This window comes from Dromaius novaehollandiae, chromosome W (genome assembly GCF_036370855.1).
Source record: "Dromaius novaehollandiae isolate bDroNov1 chromosome W, bDroNov1.hap1, whole genome shotgun sequence".
NCBI lineage: Eukaryota > Metazoa > Chordata > Aves > Casuariiformes > Dromaiidae > Dromaius > Dromaius novaehollandiae.
Window position 1 is genome coordinate 61,019,454 of NC_088130.1, and position 24,417 is coordinate 61,043,870.

The 24,417-nt window shown below is 40.9% G+C and overlaps 1 protein-coding gene and 1 long non-coding RNA gene across 3 annotated transcripts in view; both read right to left on the minus strand.

The window, feature by feature from the left end:
• LOC112987802 (dynein axonemal intermediate chain 1) overlaps positions 1 to 24,417 on the minus strand; it is a 149,077-nt gene that overhangs the window by 123,560 nt on the left and 1,100 nt on the right. For both annotated transcript variants that reach the window (XM_026107851.2, XM_026107850.2), the window contains exons 2-9: positions 13,711 to 13,779; positions 11,573 to 11,671; positions 10,590 to 10,670; positions 8,903 to 9,029; positions 7,419 to 7,498; positions 6,260 to 6,418; positions 4,417 to 4,476; positions 2,527 to 2,661 (exon numbers count right to left, since the gene is read on the minus strand). In XM_026107851.2, coding sequence (XP_025963636.1) covers positions 2,527 to 2,661; positions 4,417 to 4,476; positions 6,260 to 6,418; positions 7,419 to 7,498; positions 8,903 to 9,029; positions 10,590 to 10,670; positions 11,573 to 11,671; positions 13,711 to 13,779 — 810 coding nt within the window. The remainder of the gene's footprint in view (positions 1 to 2,526; positions 2,662 to 4,416; positions 4,477 to 6,259; positions 6,419 to 7,418; positions 7,499 to 8,902; positions 9,030 to 10,589; positions 10,671 to 11,572; positions 11,672 to 13,710; positions 13,780 to 24,417) is intronic.
• Positions 19,339 to 23,628, minus strand: LOC112987803 (uncharacterized). The gene is made up of 3 exons (XR_003260380.2): positions 23,484 to 23,628; positions 21,916 to 22,993; positions 19,339 to 21,329 (listed from the first exon to the last, which is right to left on the minus strand). It is a non-coding gene; the product is annotated as an uncharacterized LOC112987803 (long non-coding RNA).

Genomic DNA, 24,417 nt, shown 5'->3' on the forward strand with positions numbered 1-24,417 from the left:
TAATTTTATTCTTTCCCTCCAAACTAATTCTAATACTAAAAGTCACATTAATGGAAACATTTTTACCCTTTCTACATATACTTTATCTTTGTTATTCCCCAGTTGCATAGTTCCACCCTTCTCTTGATAGATTTATTAAAGATACATGCTATCAGACTTGTGATTTCATTTCCTGTAATCTCAGGGTAAGAGGGGCTGGTCTGCACCAGTGTAAGTGCTTTAAGCTCTTTGGATGTTGATTGCTGCCTCTAGCCACTGCATCCTTGATTTCAGCCTTTTGTACAGATCAGCCACGTCTCCTGCTTGATGTTCCACAGTTCCCCTTTAGCAGTGATCAAAGGCAGGATGCCCTCAGCAAGTGCTCAGCTGTGATGTCTCTGTTAAAATTACTATGTGTAGCCCCAAATATGCAAGCTATGTGTTGGCAGTTCCACAAAACCCATTTCCCCATTTGCTGCCTTGAGACTACAGGTGCAGATTCTGACACCACTGACCTGTATTTCCGTAGGCTTACACATGAGCAGAAGCAATACCTGCTGTAAGTGAGATTCTAGCCTTGGATTACGTCAAGTTGCATGTCCCCACCATCAACGACTGGGAAATTCAGCAGGCTTTTCACACATTTCTCACAATCAGTCTCAATTCTGGAGACTGGCTCCGCATAAAGAAGCTTTTCCCTTCACTTTTCCAGTGTACTGACTTCTTAGCTTCCCTGAAATCCTCCTGGAAAGTGCTAAGAGCAAAAAGCACCAAAGGGGGGATCACAGGTGCATGGTTCGCAGCTTCCCACTATTGTCAATGGAGCATGCAGCAGCCTGTTACAATGTAGTTTCACCGGTAGAATTCTTATTTAATTTTAACGATCGGCTTTTAGCAATCCATCCATTAGTCCCATAATTATATTGCTGACTTCAGGCTTAATTCTCCAACACTTACTCAGGTGAAAGATTGATCAGTTTTAGAAGGAACTGTGAATTTCAGTGGCACAATTCACACAAAGAAGCCTGTCAGAACATGTTCCTGGTTTGTTTACACTAAGAGGCTTTTGATGGCAGAGCGATAGCGGGGTAGCTAAACCAGCAAAATCTTCTACTGCCAACTCAGCTGTATTGGTATAAAAGTGCTTATATTCCTACAGCTAGAGCCATTCTCAGGAGCAAGCATATATTACAGAGGTACATCATAGTTACAGGGATATAACTACACCTATTCAAGCAGCAAGCTAAGATTTGAGTTCCATGTTTTTATATCATAGTTTTCATTGCATTTAGCTCCAACCATTACAAAAACTACTTCAGTTTGTCTTCTAAATGGTTTAACTTAGATAGACTGAGAGGAACAAAAGAACTACCCACAGTTCTGTACAGATCAAACCCTGATGAAAACTTCCCGAACCCCCTGAAAACATTCTGGAACATGAAGCAAATCTTTAGAGGTTGCTGTATTGTTTTCCCAGTGCTTGAAGCAGAGTGACATTTTTAAGATGGGATCCTTGCCACTTTGGGGGATGGACTGTGGCACGACTACAATGCACTCCTAAGCCACTCTGACAGAGCAACCTGGATTAGAAACCAGTACCAGCCTAGCAGCAAGCTCACAGCAGCAGCTGAGTTATTAGCTTGGCACGAGTTATGATACCTGCCGCTCAGAAAAGCAAGACTAGTGGGGGCTGCTGGGGTGCAGCAGCCCTTGCCATTCACCCTGCCACTCTGGAGGGTTCAGGGCGGCTGACCTTCTCTGGTGATGACTGCATTACCATGGCTGAGATATCATCTTGCTGTGTAACTACTGAATTACAGCACTTTGAACACTGGGCAGAGATGTTTCTGACACTGTCCAACTAAATGAATAAATGATTCATCAAAGATCCAGCCCCTCTTCCCCCTGGTCAGGTCTCCCAGAATCACTGTTCAATTTTGTGTATGTAAGCTTAGATTTCAATAATTAAAAACTAATCATTAATAACTTTTATATAAAGTATATATTATCTATACTAGAAGTATATAATCATAAATAATTATACAACATTATACTAAAAATAGTCAAATGTGCTATGTTGCTTTAGTAATATTTTGAAAGGATCGCAAATTTTTTTGACTTTCAAATCAGAAAATTACAGCTAACAGCTAAATCCTTTCAAACTCCTTGAAAACTCAGTGTTTCTACTTATTTCCTTCATTTATCCCTCACATGCTAGTCAAAAATGGAACACAAAATTGATAACACACACCACAAGAAAGCCACAAACCTCATTTGGAAATCAAATTTGAAGTCAAGATTATGGCATCACACTGTTTTGCGTTCTCATAAAAAATACAGCAACTCAAAAAAGGAAATCCTGTTTGGGAATTAAGTTCCTGGCAAAGATAATTTCTGCATTTCTTAGGGCTGTTACGTGCCAGCTGAGAGAACTAGCTACGCAACCCGCATGAGCTGCTAAATTTCACCTAACTTGCACTATGGATGCTTCCATCATCAGTCTGAGTGAGCTTCTCTCAGTACTACGAAATGCGCACATGGCAGTACCTGCGACTCCAGGGAAGTTGACTTTCTTCCCCTCCTCTTCTCTTCTTTCTTTGCTATATGGGCTCTTGGTTTTTCTTTCTCTTTGGACTTTTCCATTTTCTGAAGCTCCTCCACATAGGCATCATAGATCTCCCACTGAAAGACAGACAGAGGCAAGGCTTATAGGGACCTGATTATACTCCAGAAAACAAACATCTGCACCATCACAAAAACAATGTTCACAACAGTAACGCTCCCCTTGGAATCATTCTGGAATCAGTCAAAAGACAGTGGGCTTGTTACTTGCACAAAAAGTGAAGGATTGTACCCCAGTATTTTCAAAGCTTCATGGGACATGCCTTACTTTTTGAGAAGACAGTATGGCATTCTTAACTATTTCCTTACTCCAAGTCCCTTCTTGGTGCTTCACATCTACATCTTTTCTGTAGGACGTTCTGTCAGCCCTGTTTGGCTATTTTACCAGTGTCTAATAGGAAACATGCATTAAACATCTGCTTTATGACATTTCTCATGTCACGTTGGAAAATTATATTGTAGCTGCTTAACACAATTTAAATCTTGGACTCTAATGCTGCAACACATGATCAAATGGAAACTGAGAGCAGTTTTACATCTTCTGCTCTGCCAGGAATGTCTTACCTGAGTAGATCTGTAAGTAATTTTTCCACTTAAGAATTATTCATTTGTACTGGAGCAGTAATACGGTATGAAGTAGATATGTTACTTTCAGAACAAAGAAAAGACAATCTAATTCTGACACATCAGCTTTGTGAGGGAGTATGATTCAAACACAAAAGGAAGACTAAAACATTGGCATAAAGAAAGATAGCAGAAATAGTCATCAAAAAAACTGCATTGTGTTATAAATTTACAGGTGGAAATGGGAAGGAAGGATGTTCCAAACGTCATGGAAAGGACAAAGAAGATGTGATGAGAAGAGTGGGAGAAGAAGCAGAACGGACAACTTTGAAAGAGGAGTATGCAAGTATAAGGAAGAACAAGAACGAAGAAGAGCTGAGGAAAAAAAGAGCTTATGTTAAAATATTAATTTATATTCATTCAAATGCTCAAGAGAATAAAAAGAAAACAAGGAAAAACTTTTCCTCTTAGTTTTCAGACATTTTCATGTAAAATTTCAGCAATGGCTTCTTGTCCTAGTAGTTCTATTGTCTCAAGCTTTCAGATCATCAGTGTCAGAAACAAACCAAAGGAAACTCCAGCTGGATGGAGGGAAGATCTTAGGCCAATTACTCTGTGATTTCAAGTTCAGAAAGATGAACTTTCAGCTTAACAGTGACACTTCCTCCCCCTCCTTTCCTATCACTTTCTGGCAATGTCATTTTTAAAGATACTGTACCAGTTTACCACCAGAACACCCAGGTAATCCTTTCTCATTTCACAGTTCCTGTGGTCAACTGCTACAACAAACAGATAATAAAGTTTGAGCCAATGTTCATATCAGTGACAAACAGAAATACATTTTGTGAGTATCTGTGAGAAACAGCAGAGTTGGCTGGATTTCCTTTCCAGTGAAAGCTACATATTTCACATGTAAAATGTCATGTAAAATATTTTTTTTCACATTTTTAAGAGATGGATAGAATACTGCATAACAGTTTTGGAACAGTTCTTCATCATAAATAAACAGGCACATTCCCACTACCTAAAATGGAGCTAAGTCTAATTCAACAGGCTGAGAGTGGGCCTTCCATCAAGGCAGGGAAGAGGGCCACACTAGTTTGTTCTCAGATTTAAACTAGAGATCAAAGCCACAGTATCTGAGCACAATCCAGTGCAAGGAATACAAACACGACAACTTAGTTTCTCCTTTCTCTCATCTCATTCTCCTAAGTATACACTAAAAGAGCTTATAAAGTCAAAAACAGATACCTGGTTAGCAGTGGCTGAAAAATTTTTACAAGGCGTAGGCTCCGATTGACACGCTCTGTCCTGAATAAAGAAAAAGCATAAAGAAGTGTAATCATACCATTAACATGTTGAAACTCTTTGCAGTGACATAGTCCTAGCTGTGGAAATTAACTTCTCATAGCATTTAGTTAGAATAATACTGATCTTGCATTAATTCAGCATCTAAATAGCTCCTAAAGAACTGCACAAATGTTATTAGGGGTTGTAGAACTACAGTAGATTTTCTTATGGACCAAAAGAGGCTGATTTTTTTCAACATTATTAAAATATTTAACTTCAGTATTTTATTTTGTAGGTGTTAAAATGCTTTCTGTCAGTTCTACCATTTGAAACATCCTGCTACCTGTTTTAGTATGCTATCAGATTGTAAAAGTTTTTACCTAAGATTTAAAATCCCACTTGGATACAGCAGAGTCAAAACAAAAACAGAATGATAACCTTTAAACAAATCATTTGATCTTACTGAAATAATATTTCCATCACCCTTTCATCAAATATTGGAATGAAATTAATATATCTCTGTGAAACACTTTCATTTCATGGAACAGTGTTTTCTTTCAGAAAACTGTTTTGTCAGGATATTTTTAAGAAGCTGCCTGTAGCATTTCACTGGCCTCTGAAATGCAGCAGTGTGAGAGGTGGAAATTGCACATCCTTCACAGCGCACATCAGTACTTCACAGCTATTTAAGGGCTAGATTCTGCTTTCAAAGGCACTCAAGCATTTTTCAGTAATATCAATGGGAAAGGAATATGCAAAACTAGGGATAGAGAAATAAGAAATTCTGTGTCCTCTACAGGGATTCTGTGTCCTCTACAGGGATTTTAAAAGAGGCAGAATTTGGAGTAAGCACCTCGCAACTGCACAAACTCTCCTTAGATCCTCCATCTCTACTGGTGACTCCTCTTCTAGGAGACAGTAGCTCCAGCAACACAGTAACTCTTAGATTTCTCCGAGCTCATCAGTCCTACAGGCTCTCCCCTTAGGGGAAATGGCTGCAAAGCAGGCAGGTAGGCTCTCTGGGGAAGCTGTATAGATTTGAACACCATGGGCAGCAGGGGAAACGGGAGAATTTTCTCTCTGAAACATGTATCTCAGGGGAATCTGCTGTCTGACCTCTCAGCTGCGGGCAAACATCACTGGTACTATTCTGTCGGGGGCCCTGTGAAGACACATTCCTTTGACATGGCCAGGAGCTCAGCAAGAGGTGTGGGGAACATAAGGTCTCGGGTCTGTACCGACCACAAAGCACAGGCATGGAGTGGGAAGGGAGATGTACTATGTAGCAGCAGTGAATATCTGCTATTCTTACACAAGCCTGATACTGTAGCACCTAAGCTTAACACAGACTTTAACACTTCTGTTCTTACAGTCCTCTTGCGATAAATAGGTGCTTATATGCCTGCTCTGCACATAAGAATTGAAGTACAAAGCTGTCCAGGGAGTTTGTGGCAAAAGAAAAATGAACCCAGGGATCCCAAGCCTTCAGCTACTGCCCTAACCATTGGTCTATCCTTCTTTTTCAGATAAGAAAATAGACATGAAAGATGCTATATTCAAGTAGAGGTGTAAAGATTTACAGGGGCACCAAAACCTCTTGTAGGCTGCCCAAGAGTCCATGAGGCAACAATTTTTTTGTCACTATTTTCACCAACCCAAAGGTTTTACCATAATTAGTCACTGTTTTTTCCTCCCAACAGTATCTGCAGGGATTACAGGATATAACATAAAAACAGATGCTCTATATATCCTCCCAAAGGAAGGCTCCTCCCAACCACTAAAGGAAATGGCAGAAGCAGCGTACCCGCAAGGGGTTGTTGAGCGTCTTTGAAGCTCTCTCGATGAAGTTGAACTGGTTTGCGAGCTTGCGCTCCTTTGGTCTTGGGGGAGGAAGCTCTTCTGCCTCTGCTGCTTCAGCTGCTTCTGCTGTTCCTGTCTCCTCTGCCTCTTCCTCCCCTGCAGCCTGCAAAAGAGCAGAGCAGAAACTCTACACTGAAAGAGCCAGACACCTCTTTCCCTCTTCAGAAGAGCTTAGCTTCGGCCTGCTGGATTTCTGCTCTCTAGCAGAGGAGATTATTCTTGAAGATTGAGGGGTCAGTAGTGAAACAGACACATAAGTGCATTTGTTTTTTTCAGTCCAGTCCAACTGTAGCTGAAAGGACACGGTACTGCAGAAATACACCAGGACAGGTAGGGGTACACTAGAGGGAAAAAGCTGTTTCAGCTAGAAGACAATGTTGGCACAAATTCGAGTGGCTACAAGTTGAAACTGGAAAAAATCGCTGGAAATTAACTGGAAATTAGAAGATATCTAGCTATCAGACAGTTACTTTAAAACAGAGCCTGACATGAATGGGGTAATATGGCATGACTGCCTATGACAAAAGGAACTGGACCAAAGGACCAGGAGAATGTATTCCAGTCCTGTATCCCATGTTTTCATTTCCTTGCTAAAGAGATTAAATTTAATCTGAAATTAGTCAGATCTTGATTCCAGGGCCTGACGCAGTTTGGGTAAAAAAAAACTTCTCACAGCATGCTCCTTTTCTGATCAGCCAACTATCCTTAAGTCAGGCCAGGCCACTACTTAATTCAGGTAGTTATACCTGCTGCTTTCATCTCTCCACATCTTGCTTTTGCCCAATTTCCTTTTCAGGGATGGATAGGTTGTCCAGGAAGTTTCCAGATCCCAGAAAACTACAGTCCATCTTGATAGAATCTCTGGATGAAGACAGACCTGGCATGCAGGGACCTGCCCTCCCCCTGTGCAGCTCCTCCAAACCAAACAACAGAAGGAGGACCACAGCTATTCGTTAGAATCTACAGGATCTCAGCAGAGACATCTCAAGCACAAAGAAATCAATTACAGAAGCTTCTGAGTCAGTCCATTTTATAATAAAATGAATTTCTAATCTAATATTAAAAATAAGATGGGCAGCTCTCATCTAACTATGGAGAATTACCTGTATATCTTCTGTGCTTTCTTCATCTTTAATCTCTGCTTCTTCAGATATTATTTTAGAATCTTCAACAGGGGGCTTTTCTGATAACAGAAGAGATAAGTGTATAAGCCCTAGACAATAGGACGTATTATCCCATGTTTTGCAGACCCTTCTATCTTCTAAAGCATTACTATAGATGCATCCTTTTCAAATGCTATCTCATTAGTTAACACTGTGAACCATTCTCATTTTGCAGCGTAATGGTTTGCTCAAAGCCACACAAGGAGACAGCATCATTACTATAATGATACTGCAGTAATTCTGGCTGGACTGAAATCAAATCTCTGATTTCCACTCAGATCAAATCTCTGAAATCTACTACTGATCTGGGTAGCTTTGTTTCTGGCTTTGCTTTCAATTCTGGACCTTTCTGCTCTGCAAAAATGTCTGTAATTACATACAACCATGAAGAATGACTGATACAAAAGAGTGGTAATGTGGTTGGTTCTTATTTATATGGATAAAAACGAATATACTAGCTATGCTGGAGAATGATGGATGTCCACATTCCAATCACAGCCCTGAGTGCATAGCATCAAGCTATAAGCTTACTTTAAACTAGCCAGCTTGGAATCTATGAAAACGTGCACTGCCAGCAACAACAATCCATGCTTTCATGGCACTGAAGATCCCACTTTTGCACTTTTCCTACTTCAAATCCTCATACACATTTTAAGTGTAAATTAAAAGAGGCACTGACCCTTAGAAGCCACAAGTAATAACTATCTCAGGAGCTCAGGCAATGGTACGATTGTGCCTGAAAGTTACCACCTTCAAAGGGCAGTGTTTGTGACACAACTTCTCCTTTCACAAACAGTGGGAATATGAGAAAATCTCAAAACAGTACATCTTTCCCTGATGAAAATCCAACCAAAAACTATTTACTGAAACAGCTTTTGAGCCTCCGAATTAAGGTATCTTTCTTAACTAAGAACCTAAAAATGGCCATACTAGCTCAGGTCAAAGCTCCAACTGGCCCAATATCTTATTTCTCACATTGTCCAGAAGTAGATGCTTTAGAGAGAGTCTAAGAATGGAACAAGTATATGGTAGTTTCCTGAATGCTCACCCAGCCTCCAACCATTTCCACTTTAAGACTACCTTAAACTTCAAATCATGGCTGAAACTTTCAAAGCAGAATAAGGAGTTCAGACATGTATATCCAAATAATTGTAGTGCAAGCGATTTAAAAGCTGCCAAATAGCTCTGAAATTTTCAGTTGATGGTGTTAACGTTAGTGTTCACCTGGCCCTGAAAGCACGGACTGTTTTTTTGCACTGTGGCAAACATCTGACTGTTTATACTTTTTTCTTTCACAGGAAGGATACAAGCCAAAATAAAAGTTATTCTCTTCTCTAGTCATGAAGCATGATCACTCCATCATGTTGAATAAATGATACCAGTGGCTAACTAAAAATGACTGTGGTTTCAGACAATAAACTTACCTGCTTCAGTGCTTAATCTGGCATTCTGACATCTGCCTTCATCTGAATCTTTGAGTATCATGTTTCCATTCAAAGAGAAGTGAATGGCCATTTGATCCACATAGCTTATTGGCTTGTATGTTCGTTCCTACAGAGGGGAAAAAAACCCAAAATCAGTGGAGAGAAATGCATGATTTTAAGCCAAGAATACTGTGTAGCCTCAACTGCTAAAGCCAAGTAAGTTCCATAATGATAAATATGTATTTGTATTGACATATTTACACTGAATTTCTTCTACCAGCTATTGATATCTCATGACACTGAGAGCCAGAAGTTTAAAACACAAGGAAAAAAAGCAAGAACATGAAACCTCTAGTTCTCCACCAGTACCACAGCAAGTGAGTTTAAATCTAGTTTTGGTGCATCTCTGCTACACAGCCATCACTAAAAGACTCCAATGTCATTCTGTGCTGAGATCCCTGAATGAGCTGTCATACCCATACAAGAGCAGCACCATTTAGAGGTAGCAGCTCTGACCTGGAGACAGTATGGGCTCTTATGTTTGTAAGCACTATACTAATTCAGCTATTTGAAGCTAGCTTGATTGGCACTTGCTTGTAGACCACTATACAGCACAGACATCAACCTAGGCTCAAATCACGTATTCAGACTTTGAGTTTCACCTAAATGCAATCAGAAGCCACTGCAGACCTCAGATGCTTCACTAATTTGTTCTCTATTAAAAATACCACCATTTTCTGCACCAATCACAACATAGCATTAAGCCCACTTCAGTCACTGAAAAAGATTTGAAGATACGGATCATTCATCACCTATTTCCATCTCATAAATATTGAAAACTCGAACTGCAAGGAAAAGAGAAACTGACCCCATCTGCTTCCACAGATTCTTTTCTCTCCTGATCTAGCCTAACAGTTAGCCAAACTTGTTACAGCAGCACAGAGATGAGGCAGGCTCAGGATGCTTGTCTACTCCCTGCCTAAATTAGGAGATAATCCAATACCAGAGCTGGAGGAATTGTCCCTGCATGCTCTCATTTCTTTCATGGGGTGCAACCCTTTCAAAGAAAGCATGGGAGGCAGGGCTATCTTTCCACTCCCCACCTGCAGCAGCCTATGTTGCTAGCTGTACAAACTAGCTGGGTAAGACTGCTTCAGGGTAATACAGCATATGCTCTGCACATAGAAATGTGAAGGTGTGACTCTTGGAAGTTTCCCGGCAGTCACTGATGCACCCTCCCTTGCTCACACCTACTCATCGTGCATAGAGCTCTTGTCACTGATTTCACAGAGCACATTTCTGAACTATCCTATAATTCAAACAACCAAAACTTGATGTGAGGACACTGTCCTCACACATTGTCCTACACATTGCATAAAGCATCGCCTTTTCTCCTCTAACCACCACTGAATGGAAAAACTTACTGCCTGAGGTTAGCTGCACTAATTATGTTCGCTGCCAGAACCTGGTGAGTAATTTTTATCTGCTTTTTCTGAATAAATAAGTATGTCAATGATTCCAGACTCTCACCCTCTGCAAAAACACTTTAGGAACCTTAGCAGTAAATATGTAAAAAGATGAAGCCACATTAAAAAGAAATTTACTTTCTTATAAATAAAAAACAAACACAAAAGCAGCTAATGACAAAAAATCTCATCCTGGATTTACAGGTCATGCCAACACTTACTTTAAAGCTGTATCTGACAATATTCTGGGGAGCATGGGGATTATTGGCTGTCAGGATGCGTGTAAATTCCTCTTTTAATTCCTGCAAAATGGAAACAAAATAGTATCATAAATAAAATTCCACTGTTAATGTTACATAAAGTATAAGACGATCACCAGGTCCTTTATGCTCATTTCTATGATGTTCAGTTTGCTGCAGATATCTGCCTTACAGCTGATATCTCCACGAGAGCAATGGCTGGAACACAGCTAGCTCAGAGGAGACCAAGAACACAGTCATCCTGCTTCCTGTCTTGAATTCTTCAGCTGTCATGTAAACTTTTAGCTAGGCTGAGGTAGCACTTACAAAATGCTAGATGTCTTCTACATGGCAAGAAAGACAATCCCTGTCTTGAAGCTGTGCAATCCAAAAATACAATAAAAACTAAGCTCAGTAGCAATGCTTGCAGGATCGGCCACTGCTTACAAAAAGCTGTACTAGTGTCAACTGCTTTCACTCCCTGACCGGGGGAAGAATGTGTAGCTACCCTCTAAGAGTTTTATACGGCAGTGGAGAATAGGGAAACAGCTGCAGCCAGAAGGGTGAATGACTCTGCAATGCCACTGAATCAAGCTGAAAAGAAACAGCCATATAGCTACAGTATCCCTCCCAGACTCCCACCGGCCCCTGAAAAGCTCAGGGTTGGCGGCGGGGCCCTCCTCAGCATGGGGAAGTCCTGGCCACATTCCCCCATTGGAACAAGAAGGAAGAACTTTCCATATGGAGTACCTCTGCCTTAAGCCCAGGGCCGTGTTTCAAAGCACACACTCCCAGTTTTCCTGCTGAAAGCCATTTTGGTTTAAACTGAAGATACTGTATACTAGCAAGCACTGGGGCTTTTCACTCTAGCAGAATGTCCTTCAAAACAAAGGGCTAAGAGGCACACTTTGTTTGAGGGAGTTTTATATACATCTCATGCCAACTCCAGGAACAGTTTTACTCACAGCTTCTGTCAACTCCAGTTGATCTGGGGGTTTGATAAGAGTCTTTGCTGCTGCCCATTCATCGAGCCCTTCTCCCATTTCAGTGGACGCATCTTCATCCTAGCACAGGAACAGCAAGCCCATTAGTGCACCAAGCGTGTGCACATTTCACTTGCTCCCAAGCAGCACTTCTCCAGATGTGGAGTGAGGAAGAGGAAACTGCACTTCCCTGTCCATCTATGCTTTGACTAGACCAGACAGCCCCAAATGGCAGGCCCAAATTTGAAGATTGTTAAATGTCTACGGTGGCCAGCAAGAGTTCAGTGAGTGTGAGCAGGACAATTGAGAATTGGCCCTCAGTTCGAGGAGCTGCTGACTGAAGATGACTTCTGGCCTGTAACAAAACTAGAGTAACTCCAGTAACAGAATTCAAGTAGCTCCACTTGTGTTTCAGTTTAGAAGTTGACAATTCTGTTTCTTTTGGCCATACTAAGCCCAAATGGGCTATAGTTCAGAACTGATCAGACGCAATCCAGGGACTGACAATTACTTCTAAAGTGCTGTTATATAAGGTACACTTAGAAATTAGTTCAAGATACAAAACTGTAGGGATGAGGCTTCCTGAGAAATGTTAATCATTTTCTTGCAAAGGCCAGCCAGTCTGCACTCCCACAACACAGAGAGCTGGTCTGCTTGGGCTGGGCTTGGGTTAGTGTCATGATATGATGTCTTTAATAGGAAAGGGATCACTGCAGGGATGAATTTCAATTACTTGTCATTACAGATAAACTGCCAGAACACCAAGTTGCTGATTAAAGAGTTTAGCTGCTCAGGGCAAAATTTCTTCCTCAGTTTGAAATGTGTAATGAGTTGATTTAAAATAAATCAATCATTCCTTTAAATACTGCTCTCTCAGGTCTATTAAACTTTATAGTCATATGCAGCTGTCAATGAGTCCAGGGTGCAAGTGAATGCTGTTTGCAGGTACAGTGCCTGGAGTATGGATCACAGGAACACTTCAGGATAAACCCATGAAGCGGCTTGGGTGGGAAGGGGGAGAAACAACAGTCTCATTATTTTTGGTTAGTGCTGCTGCCCCAGCAAAGCTTTGCTATTTGCAGAGCACCACAAAGGTAAAAAGCACGGTGCCATGTATAAATGTGCAGTGGCTGAAAGCAACAGAGAATTCTGCATATGCCAAACACCCAAGGAAACTTGCAGCCTGCAATCTAGTTTCCACAAGGGAAAAGGGAACTGAAATGGGGCAAACTGGAAGAAGGTCAGGCGCTCTCATTCTCAAGAGACTGCAAAAGCAGAACACTCATTCATGATGCAGTGTTACTCACATGAACACCTGCTTGTAGGACATTCATCTTGTATAATTCAAAGCCAGTTAGTGCAATGCTGTTTTCACTCACTCATTGATTAAAATACTGTTAGGTTTTAAACAGGTAAACATCTTTTTATTTACCTTTTTTATTTACCTTTTTTATGTAAAGGTAAATACCTTTTTTAAAGGACCAAAAGAAGGATGTTTAACAAGCCTGTGATTTGTCTTAAGAAGTGAAAAGCTGTTTGCAAACCATGCCTGCTTAAAGAATACTGAGTTGATATTAATTTGCCTTCCTCCATCCATGTCAATGGAGCTAAACGAATTTACATCAGCTCATGATTTGGTCCTATATAAGAGGAAGGTAGATTAAATAAGGGTGACCCCCCCACGCATTTATTTGCCTGGCAATAAAAAGCATTACAATGAGTTTAACAGTCAAAAAGTTGACACTGTTCTCTCTAATGCTGTACTTGTATGTTAATTATATGAATCTGGGCTATGTTTTGAATTTTCTAACCAGAGAAGGCAGGTTTTTTCACAGTCCATGTCAGCTTATACTTCGGAATTTACATCACAATTTTTTTTTAATCCTTTCATTTTGCAGTTTACCTAAACTGTGTCTTTGTTTTAATTTCTATTTTTATTCTAATTTGCTAGAGAATTCCCTCCTCAGTAGAAATCTAGAGCAATCCCTCAGGGCTAAATATACTGTAATGTTACCAATTCTATAAAATATGACATTATTCAGATATACTCCAGTTTGTACCTCACAGATGAGGAGGGGGGAAAAAAGATTTTTAAAAGCTCTTGGATTTGTGGATCTTACCCGTTTTTTGGATACAGATTTAGCAGGCCTTGCTGGTACTGCCTTTCCTCCTGAAGGTCCAGTTTGGCCCTGGAAAAAGAACGCATCCAATGTAAACCTTTAAAACACTTTGTTTCCTAATTTAACCAGAGCAGAATAAAACTTCAATGTGCTTGCTAACATTTCCCGCAAGGGTACATTTCAAAAGCCAAAATATTCCAGTGCTTTGCCTGTGAATCACTTGAAGGAAAAGCAGTCACTTTCATAATACAAGGCAACAGTTTACCTGCATGAAGCAACACTACGCTCTACCCTTGCTACTGCTAATCTGTTATAAACCTAAATGTTCTACACACCACATTCTAGTGTCCTGTTCAAACACATCAGAAAGACTGCTTTTGCCCCAAATGCTTGCATGTCCTGGTGAGACAAGGGACAGCAGATTAATACCTAGGGAGTAATGAGTGCTGAGAGGCAATGGAAAACACTGATGAACAGCTGGGAAGTCAACCACTGCCAACCTCCCTGAGTGCATCAGGGCGAAAAAAAAGGTTTTAAGATAGACTTTAAAGAAAACAATGGAAAAGGTACGGGGAGCCTTACAGTGTATTTCTAGGAGAGGTTACACAGAGGTTAAGGAATAAGAGAAGGGCACCAGTGACAAAGTCTTATGAAAGCTTTACAGAAAGTAGGAGAGGAAACAAAGAGGATCCTTTCGAGAGGACACTGACAGACAAATAGGAAGAGAACCCAGAAAACAGCGAGTGAAAGTACCTTATTTCAAGAGGAGCCCGGCTGACTGCATCAAAGAAAACTGATAAATCAAGGAAAACAGAAGACATTAGAGAACTTCATAAGAGCAGTTTCAGAGAAAATTTGCATCAACATATTCTATGAGGTTGAAGATAAAATTTAATGATAAAAGGAGGCGGGTAGCTGATGATGCAAGTGGGATCAACAGTGTGGAGATTTTTATTTAAACCTTCTGGTGTTGGGGGGAAAAGCCAGAAAAGAAAGATGGAGATTATGGAGATTATGAGAGAAGAAGGTACAGGAGTGGGTACAAAGGTGACTGGGAGATCAGATGGGATGTATGGTAAAAACAGGAATTTACACGGAAAAGCTCTTGACTTTCTGAGAGGGCAGCAGGGTTTGTAAGAGGAGAAGTGGGAATGAAAACAAAGGGGTGGAGGAAGCTCTCATGTGTTTTTCAATTTTCTTTAGAAAAACATAAGAGCGCGCCTTTCAGCTCACATGAACGATCCACCTAGACAAGTATCGGCCTCCAGCAGTATTCAAAAGCAGGTACTTATGGAGCATTCTCTAGGATGCCCTTTCAGCCTCCAACAGGGATTTCTTGAACCAAGAATGCTATTTTTTTTATTTCATATCACCGGACCTCTTTCTCTACAAACTCATTCCGTCATTTTTGAATCCATGTACATTTTCAGCATGCACAACTTCCTGCAGCAAGGACTCCCACAGTGCAACTACATGCTAATGCAAAGAACCACTGCTTGCTGTTTAAGCCTGCCACTTGCTATTTTCATCTGATTTTGCTAGGTTTTTTTACAGGAAAACCTGGCTTTATCCCATTATTCATCCCCTTTTCCATATACCTTATGAATACCTTGGACCCATGGAGCATGGGTCTCTACACAAATTCCTAGACTCTCCCCTCATGATTCCCCTTTATTATGAAAATTAAATTTCCACTTCTACCATCTGCTTTCTCTGTATTAAGCAATTATGTAGCCATAATGACTTTGACTCAATGTCCCCAAATCTTATTTCTAAAACTCCCTTACTTGTTAAGACTTGGCAATAAGAATTCAGAAGAAAAATATTTTAAGATGATGAGAGACTGCGAGTTTCAGTGTTGCTTCCCTTTGCACAAGTGAAGCCATGTAAGATTGCTGATATTAACAAACTGCCATAGGTTTTTTTTTTTATTCTGAAAAAGGCATATTAAAAACCATGAATGAGAAATGCACAGGCATACATGTCTGTGCTTATAAAATGGGCCTCACTTTGACATAAGATGTGTTATTACTGTTGGAGAAAATGAAGAGTTATGATATTTCCTTAAAATCCCACCGTGGGCAACAAAATTTAAGATAGATTTTTCAGAGCAGAATTTAACTGAGACCCAAATCAAAATCAAACTGCTAATTTTAAACACAAAACAAAGCCTCCTTGCTATTAGCCTCGTAAGTGAGTCTATAAAAGCACTTATCCAGCAGTAAAGGCATTGACAAGGCAATCTGAGGGTAATTGGATTTGGCAGTTGCACACATTTCAATTAACATAATCTAAAGAACCACCAGTGAATAAATATCTGCAGCTCTATTAAAATCCAAATGTGACACTGAAGAAGCGAGAATTTGACTCCCCTGGAAGGAAGCAGCACAAACCCTGCCCTGCTCCTCACTCCGTGAAGTGTTTGCAGGACGGAGATCCAGCCCAGGTGCCAGAAAGGCAGCAATAATTTAGCACAGCATAGGACATGAGGAAAGACATGGCACAAATGCCAATGAAACCCAGAGCAATGTGGATATGGCACAAGGCACCACCGCCACAGGGAAGCGGTCAGGTCTCAGCTTCGGGCTGCCCTGAATTTCTCGGCTCGGGAATGTTCTTCCTACTTGGCCTCTCATGCTTACAACTCACCTGTTCAGTCTGTACCCAAGACTTCTTCCAGTTTGTAACCGCATAGCCCTGTAACGCAGTATTGCCGTTGCTAGTAACAGGCCACAAGCTTTGCACTGAGTTTGCAAAGCCTCAGGACTGAGGCTTGTCAGGCTTGCTCTGTCTGGACTTTTCTTGGTCTGCCTGTAGTTCTGTTATACTTGGTTTAGCTGAACAGCAATTTTTCTCATGGACTAGGTGTTGACTTTTCTAATTGACTCCAGCTAATTTGTTCTATTTTTATCTTTGTATAGTACCATCACAGTTTTATGACTGTACCACAATGATATGGTGTAGAGAAATACAGGCCTGGTATGATAGAGATGGGACACAGGCTTCACATGAACACCTCACAGCTCTAAACCACTCGCCAATGGTCAGCTGAAGAAATGTGGAGCTGGAGCTGGATAAAATTCACTTTAGTGGTAACGAAGAGAAGAAGGAAATAGTATTTAGCATACTTTAAAAGCATCATAAATAGTAAATTTGGATGTAATGTGGAATACCAAACCAATGAAGAAACAGCAAGGTGGAAAAGCATGTTATTAAACATATTAAAGCGAGCCCAAGTGGATCTTAGGGTAAGGAAGAAGAAACCATGAATACAAACACCATATTCTTCCTAGTGAAGGACTCCAAATGCTGACAACTCCCCATTACATCCCCACCAGCACTAAAATTAAACCACCCACCTACGGATCCAGAGGGGCAGAAGAAGGGTAAAAGCAACGCTGGGAAAAGAGGCAGAAACTAAGATGTGTGTGTATAACAATTTTAACTGTATTATTATTATTATTGAAACTTTTTCTGCATAGAAGTATTCCTCTTTTTTCAAAAATAATTAGATCTGGGGGAATAATGCTTAGACTGTTAAGATTTCTATTATTCTAACAATAAATTCTTGGCTACATGTATATATATATATAAAAATATATATATATATATAGTGTGCTTGCTCTTTGCCCACAAACAAGATAATTGAGTGTAGCAAAGTTTAGAAACCATCACAACAAAGCACCAGGCTCTGAAAGCCTTCAGTTTTATTCCATGCATAACATTATGCTTTAGCAACTGGCAAAATAGATGCAAGTACTAGATCCAGCAGCGTGCAACTGGGAGAGGGCGTGCAAGGGAGGGGGTCTCAGTGCACCAGCTGGTGGGATTTCCTCACTTACTCGGTTTGTCTCACTCTTACCTTACTGCCAGACCTGGCGCCCTGCCGCCTGCCTGGTGCTCCTGCCAGCTTGCTCAAGATCCCCTGGGAACAAAGCTTACAAGTTCCCCACAGGAGGGAGCAAGGACACAATTGACAGGACAGTTTGCTCCAGGATCTACATCAGACAGGCTACAGTTGGACTGTACACCCTCATTTTGAGCTAAAAAAAGAAAGCCAAGCCCTTCAAAACCCTAACAATGATGACTCGGGGCTATTTGGGTATCACACAGGTCTCTTCCCCGCGTAGGCTACACAGACAGGGCAGACATAGCTGGACCAGCTGAGAGCTGGTTTGCCTGGCAGGCAGGAGGAGACACTGGGAGGACATTCATCGGTCCTTGGCAAATTCCACAGTCCTTCGGTCCTCTCTCTCCTGCTTAGACAAACCACCTGTCACAGTGCTATTTTGACAACAAGTAAAGCTGACAATAGTATTTGTGTGTTATCCTGGACTGCCCTGGCCATTGAAGATAAAGACTGCAACTCTGCTTGACTCAATATTGCACAGAAACCAGTGCAAAAAGTACAGGGCAGCCTTCGGCGTGCAAGCACCACTCGCGCTGGGATGCACTACAACAGCCTATGCTTGCAGCCTACCCCAAATTCTGCTATATTAGCACCAGGGAACACTCTTGAAACTAGCAGATCTATTTCAAACCTATAGAAGAGGCAAGACAGAGGGCAAATATGGGTCAGTCAAGAATACAAAGCCTTTTACGCTGTCTCCTCATTCAAATAATACCACAACGTCTACCAGTGTGTTGTCTGCTGAAAAAGCCTGTCTTGACATTCCCTTTTGGGGGGTATCGCTGTGCTCTTGGTCCTCTTTCTTTGTTTTTGCAAGGGAGCAGGTCCCTGTGAACCTTTCCAAAGCCAGCACTTTGTCCTTCTTCATATCTTTCCTTAACGCTCCTCTCTCCCACGTTAGCTGTAAAAAGTCCTCGATAGCACCCAGGGAGTTGGTGTCTTGCCACCATTGCTCGCATTGCTGGCGTGACGGCCACTGTCTCCACATTCTTTTCTTTACTGTATCAGTGTGTTACCCACAGAGTATTATTTAAGTTGTAATCCTTCTGCAGTATGAACTATTTCCTTGTTCCGTATTTATACAGTTTGTACAACAGGTCGCAAATACATCCACAATACAAATAATAAATAATCTATAACTGTAAATCCACATCATGACTGTATGTTGACTAGCAAGATACTCATGACAAGGACCTGACTTCATATACATCTCTAAAATTCAAGCACATTTTTGCTGTTACATAATTAGCGACAAAGCATCCTAAGTTAACAGACTATTATTAGGATCACGGAGAGAAGCACTCGGAAGTTAGAAAACATGAGAATTAAGGTTGCTGTGGCAACCTTCATTTCATCCCATTGGGCACAGACGTTATGATACACTGATTAATTACATAATCACACACTTTTTTTGTAGGCTCCCTGCCTCTCTGGAGCTCTCCCAGGCTTACTAGCTTGGACAGAGTTCACATAATAAGTTACTACTAGGATTTTGGATAATACGGTTCAGCATCCGGGAGATTTGGTTTTTAATGTAGCCTACGTCAGACACCCAGCAAACAACAGTTCAAACCAAACAGTTAAATTTTGTCAAATTCTATATAAACTGAAGATAGTCTTACTACAGAAACCATCAACAGTCTTCATAAATCTTCATAAGAAATGGTGCTACTATATCAGCCTATAATAATAATAATTAACAAGAATACAAGAGTGAATAATTGTGAGAGATTTTTATTAGAAAAAAGAGCCATTGTTGCTAGGGAACTAAGGAATAGGTAGAAGGCATAAAAGAGTTATAAGGAGTTTCTCACTTCCAGGTCATCGCTATAACTCAGACCACACTGGGAGGTGCTACAGCAAAAAATGCCAAAGCAAGAATTTGTGCATGCTAAAAATGGTTTTCTCTGATGACCATTTGCATCTTACATGGAATAAATGAACAGACGTAGTGTAATTCCCACAGTGAAAAGAAATTAGAACTCTGAAACAGTCATAATATCTAAATTAAGGATGTATAAAGCTCAAATGATTGGCCTCTTCTGTATCTTTCTTCCGGGACATATTTATGACAGTAGCGCCTAGAAATTCCTACCTGGGCCAGACACTGACTTGGCTAGAAAATAGCCCCTAGAGCAAAGATACAGTAATCTAACAGGGCAGCACAGATGAAGAGAAGAAATAGATGTAAAGTGATGTTTTAAGTTCCATTTAACTCTCCTTTCCCTCCCCACTACTCCCCCTAAAGCAGAGAAGCCATCAGGAGATACAAATAGCCGCAAAATCAAGTCCTTCAGCTGGATGTTTTCCTGTTGCTGTGCTTGAGCTGTCCAATATTCATTTCTAAGTGTATTTTTAGGTAGCATGCTGGGGCTGTCTGCAAATTAAATTTCTCTAACTAAGTTTTCATTATAAAAATGGAAATGTAAAATAAGAAGGAATCACTGGCCACTTTCCAAAGAACATTGCTGTATATCAGAGGGGCATTACCAGGCTGGCATTTGGGAAGAGCTATCCTGTTTCCGCATCCATGTTTCTGAAGAAACATGTAAGCGGTGGGCAAGCATCAGAGAGACGCACTGTCTGGTGAGAGTTTTGCCCATTATACCCTACCAATATGCTTCCAACTTGGCCTGAAAAGAGGAAAACACAGAATCACACTTCACCATCCATCCAAGCCTTGGTCTTCTTGCTAACTCTATCAACAGTGATTATTACTCTCTCTTTTTGTTGTTGATGTGACAAGCTACTAATTGCTATCTGAGACTCATTAACTAATTTCACACAAAACAGACAGAACTATCAGTCCCTGCTTTCTTGAATAAATAGCAAAAGTTCTGAAGCTTTGCCCAAGTCCTGAAATAATCCTGCCCACTTGGTTTTTTACAGGTATTTTGTATAGTCTTACTTTTCAACTATTTACCCTCTGCTACAGATAGCTTCTGAGTTGTCAGTGGCAATGCTGATGGTAAGTGAATCATCCAGGAAGCAGAGATTTAGTCCCAAGAGCAAGCATTCATTTGAGAACCAGGCCAAATCCTCAATTGATGACTGCAGAAATCCTTCAGAAAAAAATGCATCCATCCTTCATGTTCAGATCCAAGGCCTGCCCAGACTAATCAAGTAGGAGATGTGATGACGGTACCATGTACGCTGTTCTGCCAGCCAGCATGAGATCAGTGCCTCCTTCTCCTGTGCTGTCAGACTAGATTATCCCTTCCTGATTAGCTCTTGCAACTGGCCACTGCACACACAACACCAGGTGAGGAGCCAGATACCCCACTATACACTATCTCCTTGAGCAAGGTGAAATTTCTCCCTGTACTTAAAGCATAAGGAGGGCTGAGCTGCCTGGGTCTGCAGATCCAGCCTAAAATACCAGATAATTCAGGGATGAGGCAGGTTGATTACTTTTCAAAGGAGAACTGTCAGTTCATATTAAGCAAATTTTCCAAGGGCTGAAAATCGATTATGTATTAATGAAACACTCATCACAGGGCAATGACAAACCTAGACTATGTTTTTTTTAAGATTACTAAAGACATTCCTACAGCCTCTTTGCTCCCCATACAAGCTCTCAGCATAAGACAATCAGACTGCAAGGCTGAGTAATCACAGAACATCCCTGCTAAGTTTACTTTATCTTCCTGAGCGGAGACATTATAATTCCTTCTTCCCCTGGAGCACAGCACAAAGGTTAACATGTAATCTGAAAAAAACAGAAGAACAAAGCTGCTCATAGGATTCTGAGGGGAAGAGGGAGAGTCAGTTATAAGAGCTAGGCTTGACATTTCCGTAAAACCATTTAATAATTTCCTGCTAGCTTTTTATTCTCATTTGGAATATTAGCGGTCTCCATAGTAAACTATTGCTTGACACAATGAGCAGAGAAGCACAGCATGGAAACAAAACCAAAGGAAGCAAAAGGACTTCCAGCCTGCCCTGCAGCAGACATCCATTTCCATGCACTAGGGATGCCAATTTCAGAGCTATTTGCCAACACGTTTTTTAATCTGCTTTCTGAGAGACACTAAACTAACTGTTTATTTTATATTACATAGATGGTTTAATGCACGTTTAAGAGCCAACAAGCACCTTAAAGTCTTTGCTAGTAAAAAAGTAAAACGTGACTGACTGTTGACTGAGTTGGGGAGAGATCTCTTTGTTTGGCTTTGACAGTTCGCTGAACAAAAAAGAAACTGTTTATGTCAGTGGGCACAAGCCCACATGTCAAGGGTAACGAGAAACGTCTCGCTGCCCAAATTCAGATGCTTTGCTTACACTGTAAAAGTTACCTGCTGCTAAAAGTGGGAGTTGATCCTAAGTGGTAAGTCCAGCCAGCCTGGTTCTACGCAGAGCCATGCTGTAAGTGCACACAAAGAAGGGTATGCAATGTCAGTCAAGAAATCACAGTCAGATCTGGCTTTCCCTTGGGTGGGTTCAGCCACAGACATATGTAGCAGCACAGGGTGCACGCCAATGCTCAGGCAAGGCTTCTCCTTGAGTCACCTAGCAAAGAAATGGAGCTCTGGATTCAGCATACCCCACACCTCTTACAGCAGGTATGATAACCACACTTAAAATAACTGCTTTTATAAATCTCAGAATTGTTGGCCGCTCCCTCGTGCCACCCAGGGCAACACACAGACCTGACACAGGGTTAATACAGTGCTGTGCCCTGCCCTACCAACAACTTTCTGCTTGTCCTCGTACATGTCACACGGGTCAGTGTTTCTGAAGAATACCATACTTCTGAGTGCCATTCGTCATACTCAAGACCTAATTTTCGGAGGAGCTGAGAATCTAATCTTTCCATGGACTTCAGTTAGATTTGAGGATGTTGGCTTAAGCCTTTCCATAACTATGCATCTGCCCAAGATACTGCTGGGCTCAATTGCTTGTAACACATTTCAGAGCTGAAAGGAAGGATGTTACTGAAGTACAGAGCATACATAAGTTTAATTATTTACAAAGCTGCACCTGGAATACAAAGCTGCATCATGCACATACAGATCTAGGTGTGTTTAGTTATTTTAACAGACTTTGAACACTGAAGCACATTCTTTCTTAATGAACACAAGCATAGACCAGGAATGGCCTGAAGACACTTCTCATTAAGGATCAGATCAAGTCAAATGATTCACCTTGAAGGGCACTGCCTTTATGCCTGATGACAAATCAGCTTTTAACACATTTTGATACAAGAGCTTGGGAGATTCCATTCAAAGTAAAATAAAAAGACACCAGGTGGCGGAGGTTGAGCTGGAGATGAAGTCACCAGGATGAAGAGATAAAGAGTGAAACAAAGCAAGAAGCTGGTATCAGAGGAGAAGGCAGAGACAAGAAGGGCACAGAAGAGCAGACAACCACTACCTAGAGGGAAAGAAAAAAAAAAGAATTGATCAAAACCACTTGAAGAACACACAGCCATGAAAGTGCAGGAGGGACTATAAATGATGTGGCAAAATGGAAAAACTTGATAATGGCCAGGTAACTATCTCAGCTGTGAGAACCATCTTAGGAAGAAAAATTTCAAAGAGAGAGTGGTCAACAATGAAAAACCTAGGAGGCAGAGCAGAACAAAGGAAATACACAGGAAATAGAACAGAGGAATGAAGAGCACAGGGACAGGTGAGACGAGCATAGTGATAGATGAGAATCTGCCATGAAAAGGACAAGGAAAATAGTCCATGGAAATAATGCTCAGTAGAAAAAATGGGCTCATAGACTAGTAGCAGACTTGTTTCCTGCCTCATTATGATCACTGACAGAGAGGAAAAACATGTATGAGATGGGACCTTGCTCGTTTATTTTCAAAAGATATTTTGGAATCTAGACATTTGGAATCTAGACCTTGACTCACCAATTGGTTTTATACTGGCCATCAGGCCTCAGGAAACAACAAATGTCAGGCCCTGAGTGTGAAGTGAGGAGCGTACAGGCACAGCCATCCAGCACCATGGCTCTCGCAGCACCTGTGATGTAAGCCCTATTTTGAGTCAGTGACAATGAGGCAAAAGTCCCTGGACTGCAGAACCAGCTCCTGGAAATACACACAATTCCTCCACTGCAAAAATATTCTAGCAGACAAAACTAGATGAAACAGCAATCAGATTTTACAAGCACAAGGCAAATATAGGAAAGGCATATAGCATGAATTGCAATAACTTGAGAGATAACAATTTTATTAAAAGTTATGTGAAAAGTGAAAAAATCCGAAGAGTTTAAACAGTTTATGATTTTTCAAGAACTTTAAGAAAAAATGAATGCCTTCACAGAACGTTAATTAAGTTTTTCCAGTACCATGTAAATAAAGCCTATTCATTTCAGACTATTTAAGATAATGGTTACCAAAAATGACTGAATCTATTTATGTGGAAACTGTAAAAATAAAATAAATTGAAATTCATAGCAAGCATTTCAACCTAAGTTTAGTGCATATCATTATTACTATTAATGGGTTTTACAATTTCAGCATAAACATCTCCATTATCTAGGGCTGAATGTGGTCCCTGGTTCTGAATTTGTGGCAATAAAGCCCTCTGTAACTTGAAAATTGCTAGTTCTTCATAGTAGAAGCGTTCGGAATGTCACAGAGATCCTCTCTCTTTTGTCTTCACTGCTCTAAAGCCAAGAGCCCTCTTACCACACGTGTAGAAACAACCGAATGGTGTCCATCAGACATCAGGCCCATAGAGAACCGGTTGAGTACTTCTGGGTTACCCATGGTATGCCATGGTCCAGATAAATCACCCTTAGATACTTAGAAGTTACTTGACCATAAACCAATCCAGAGA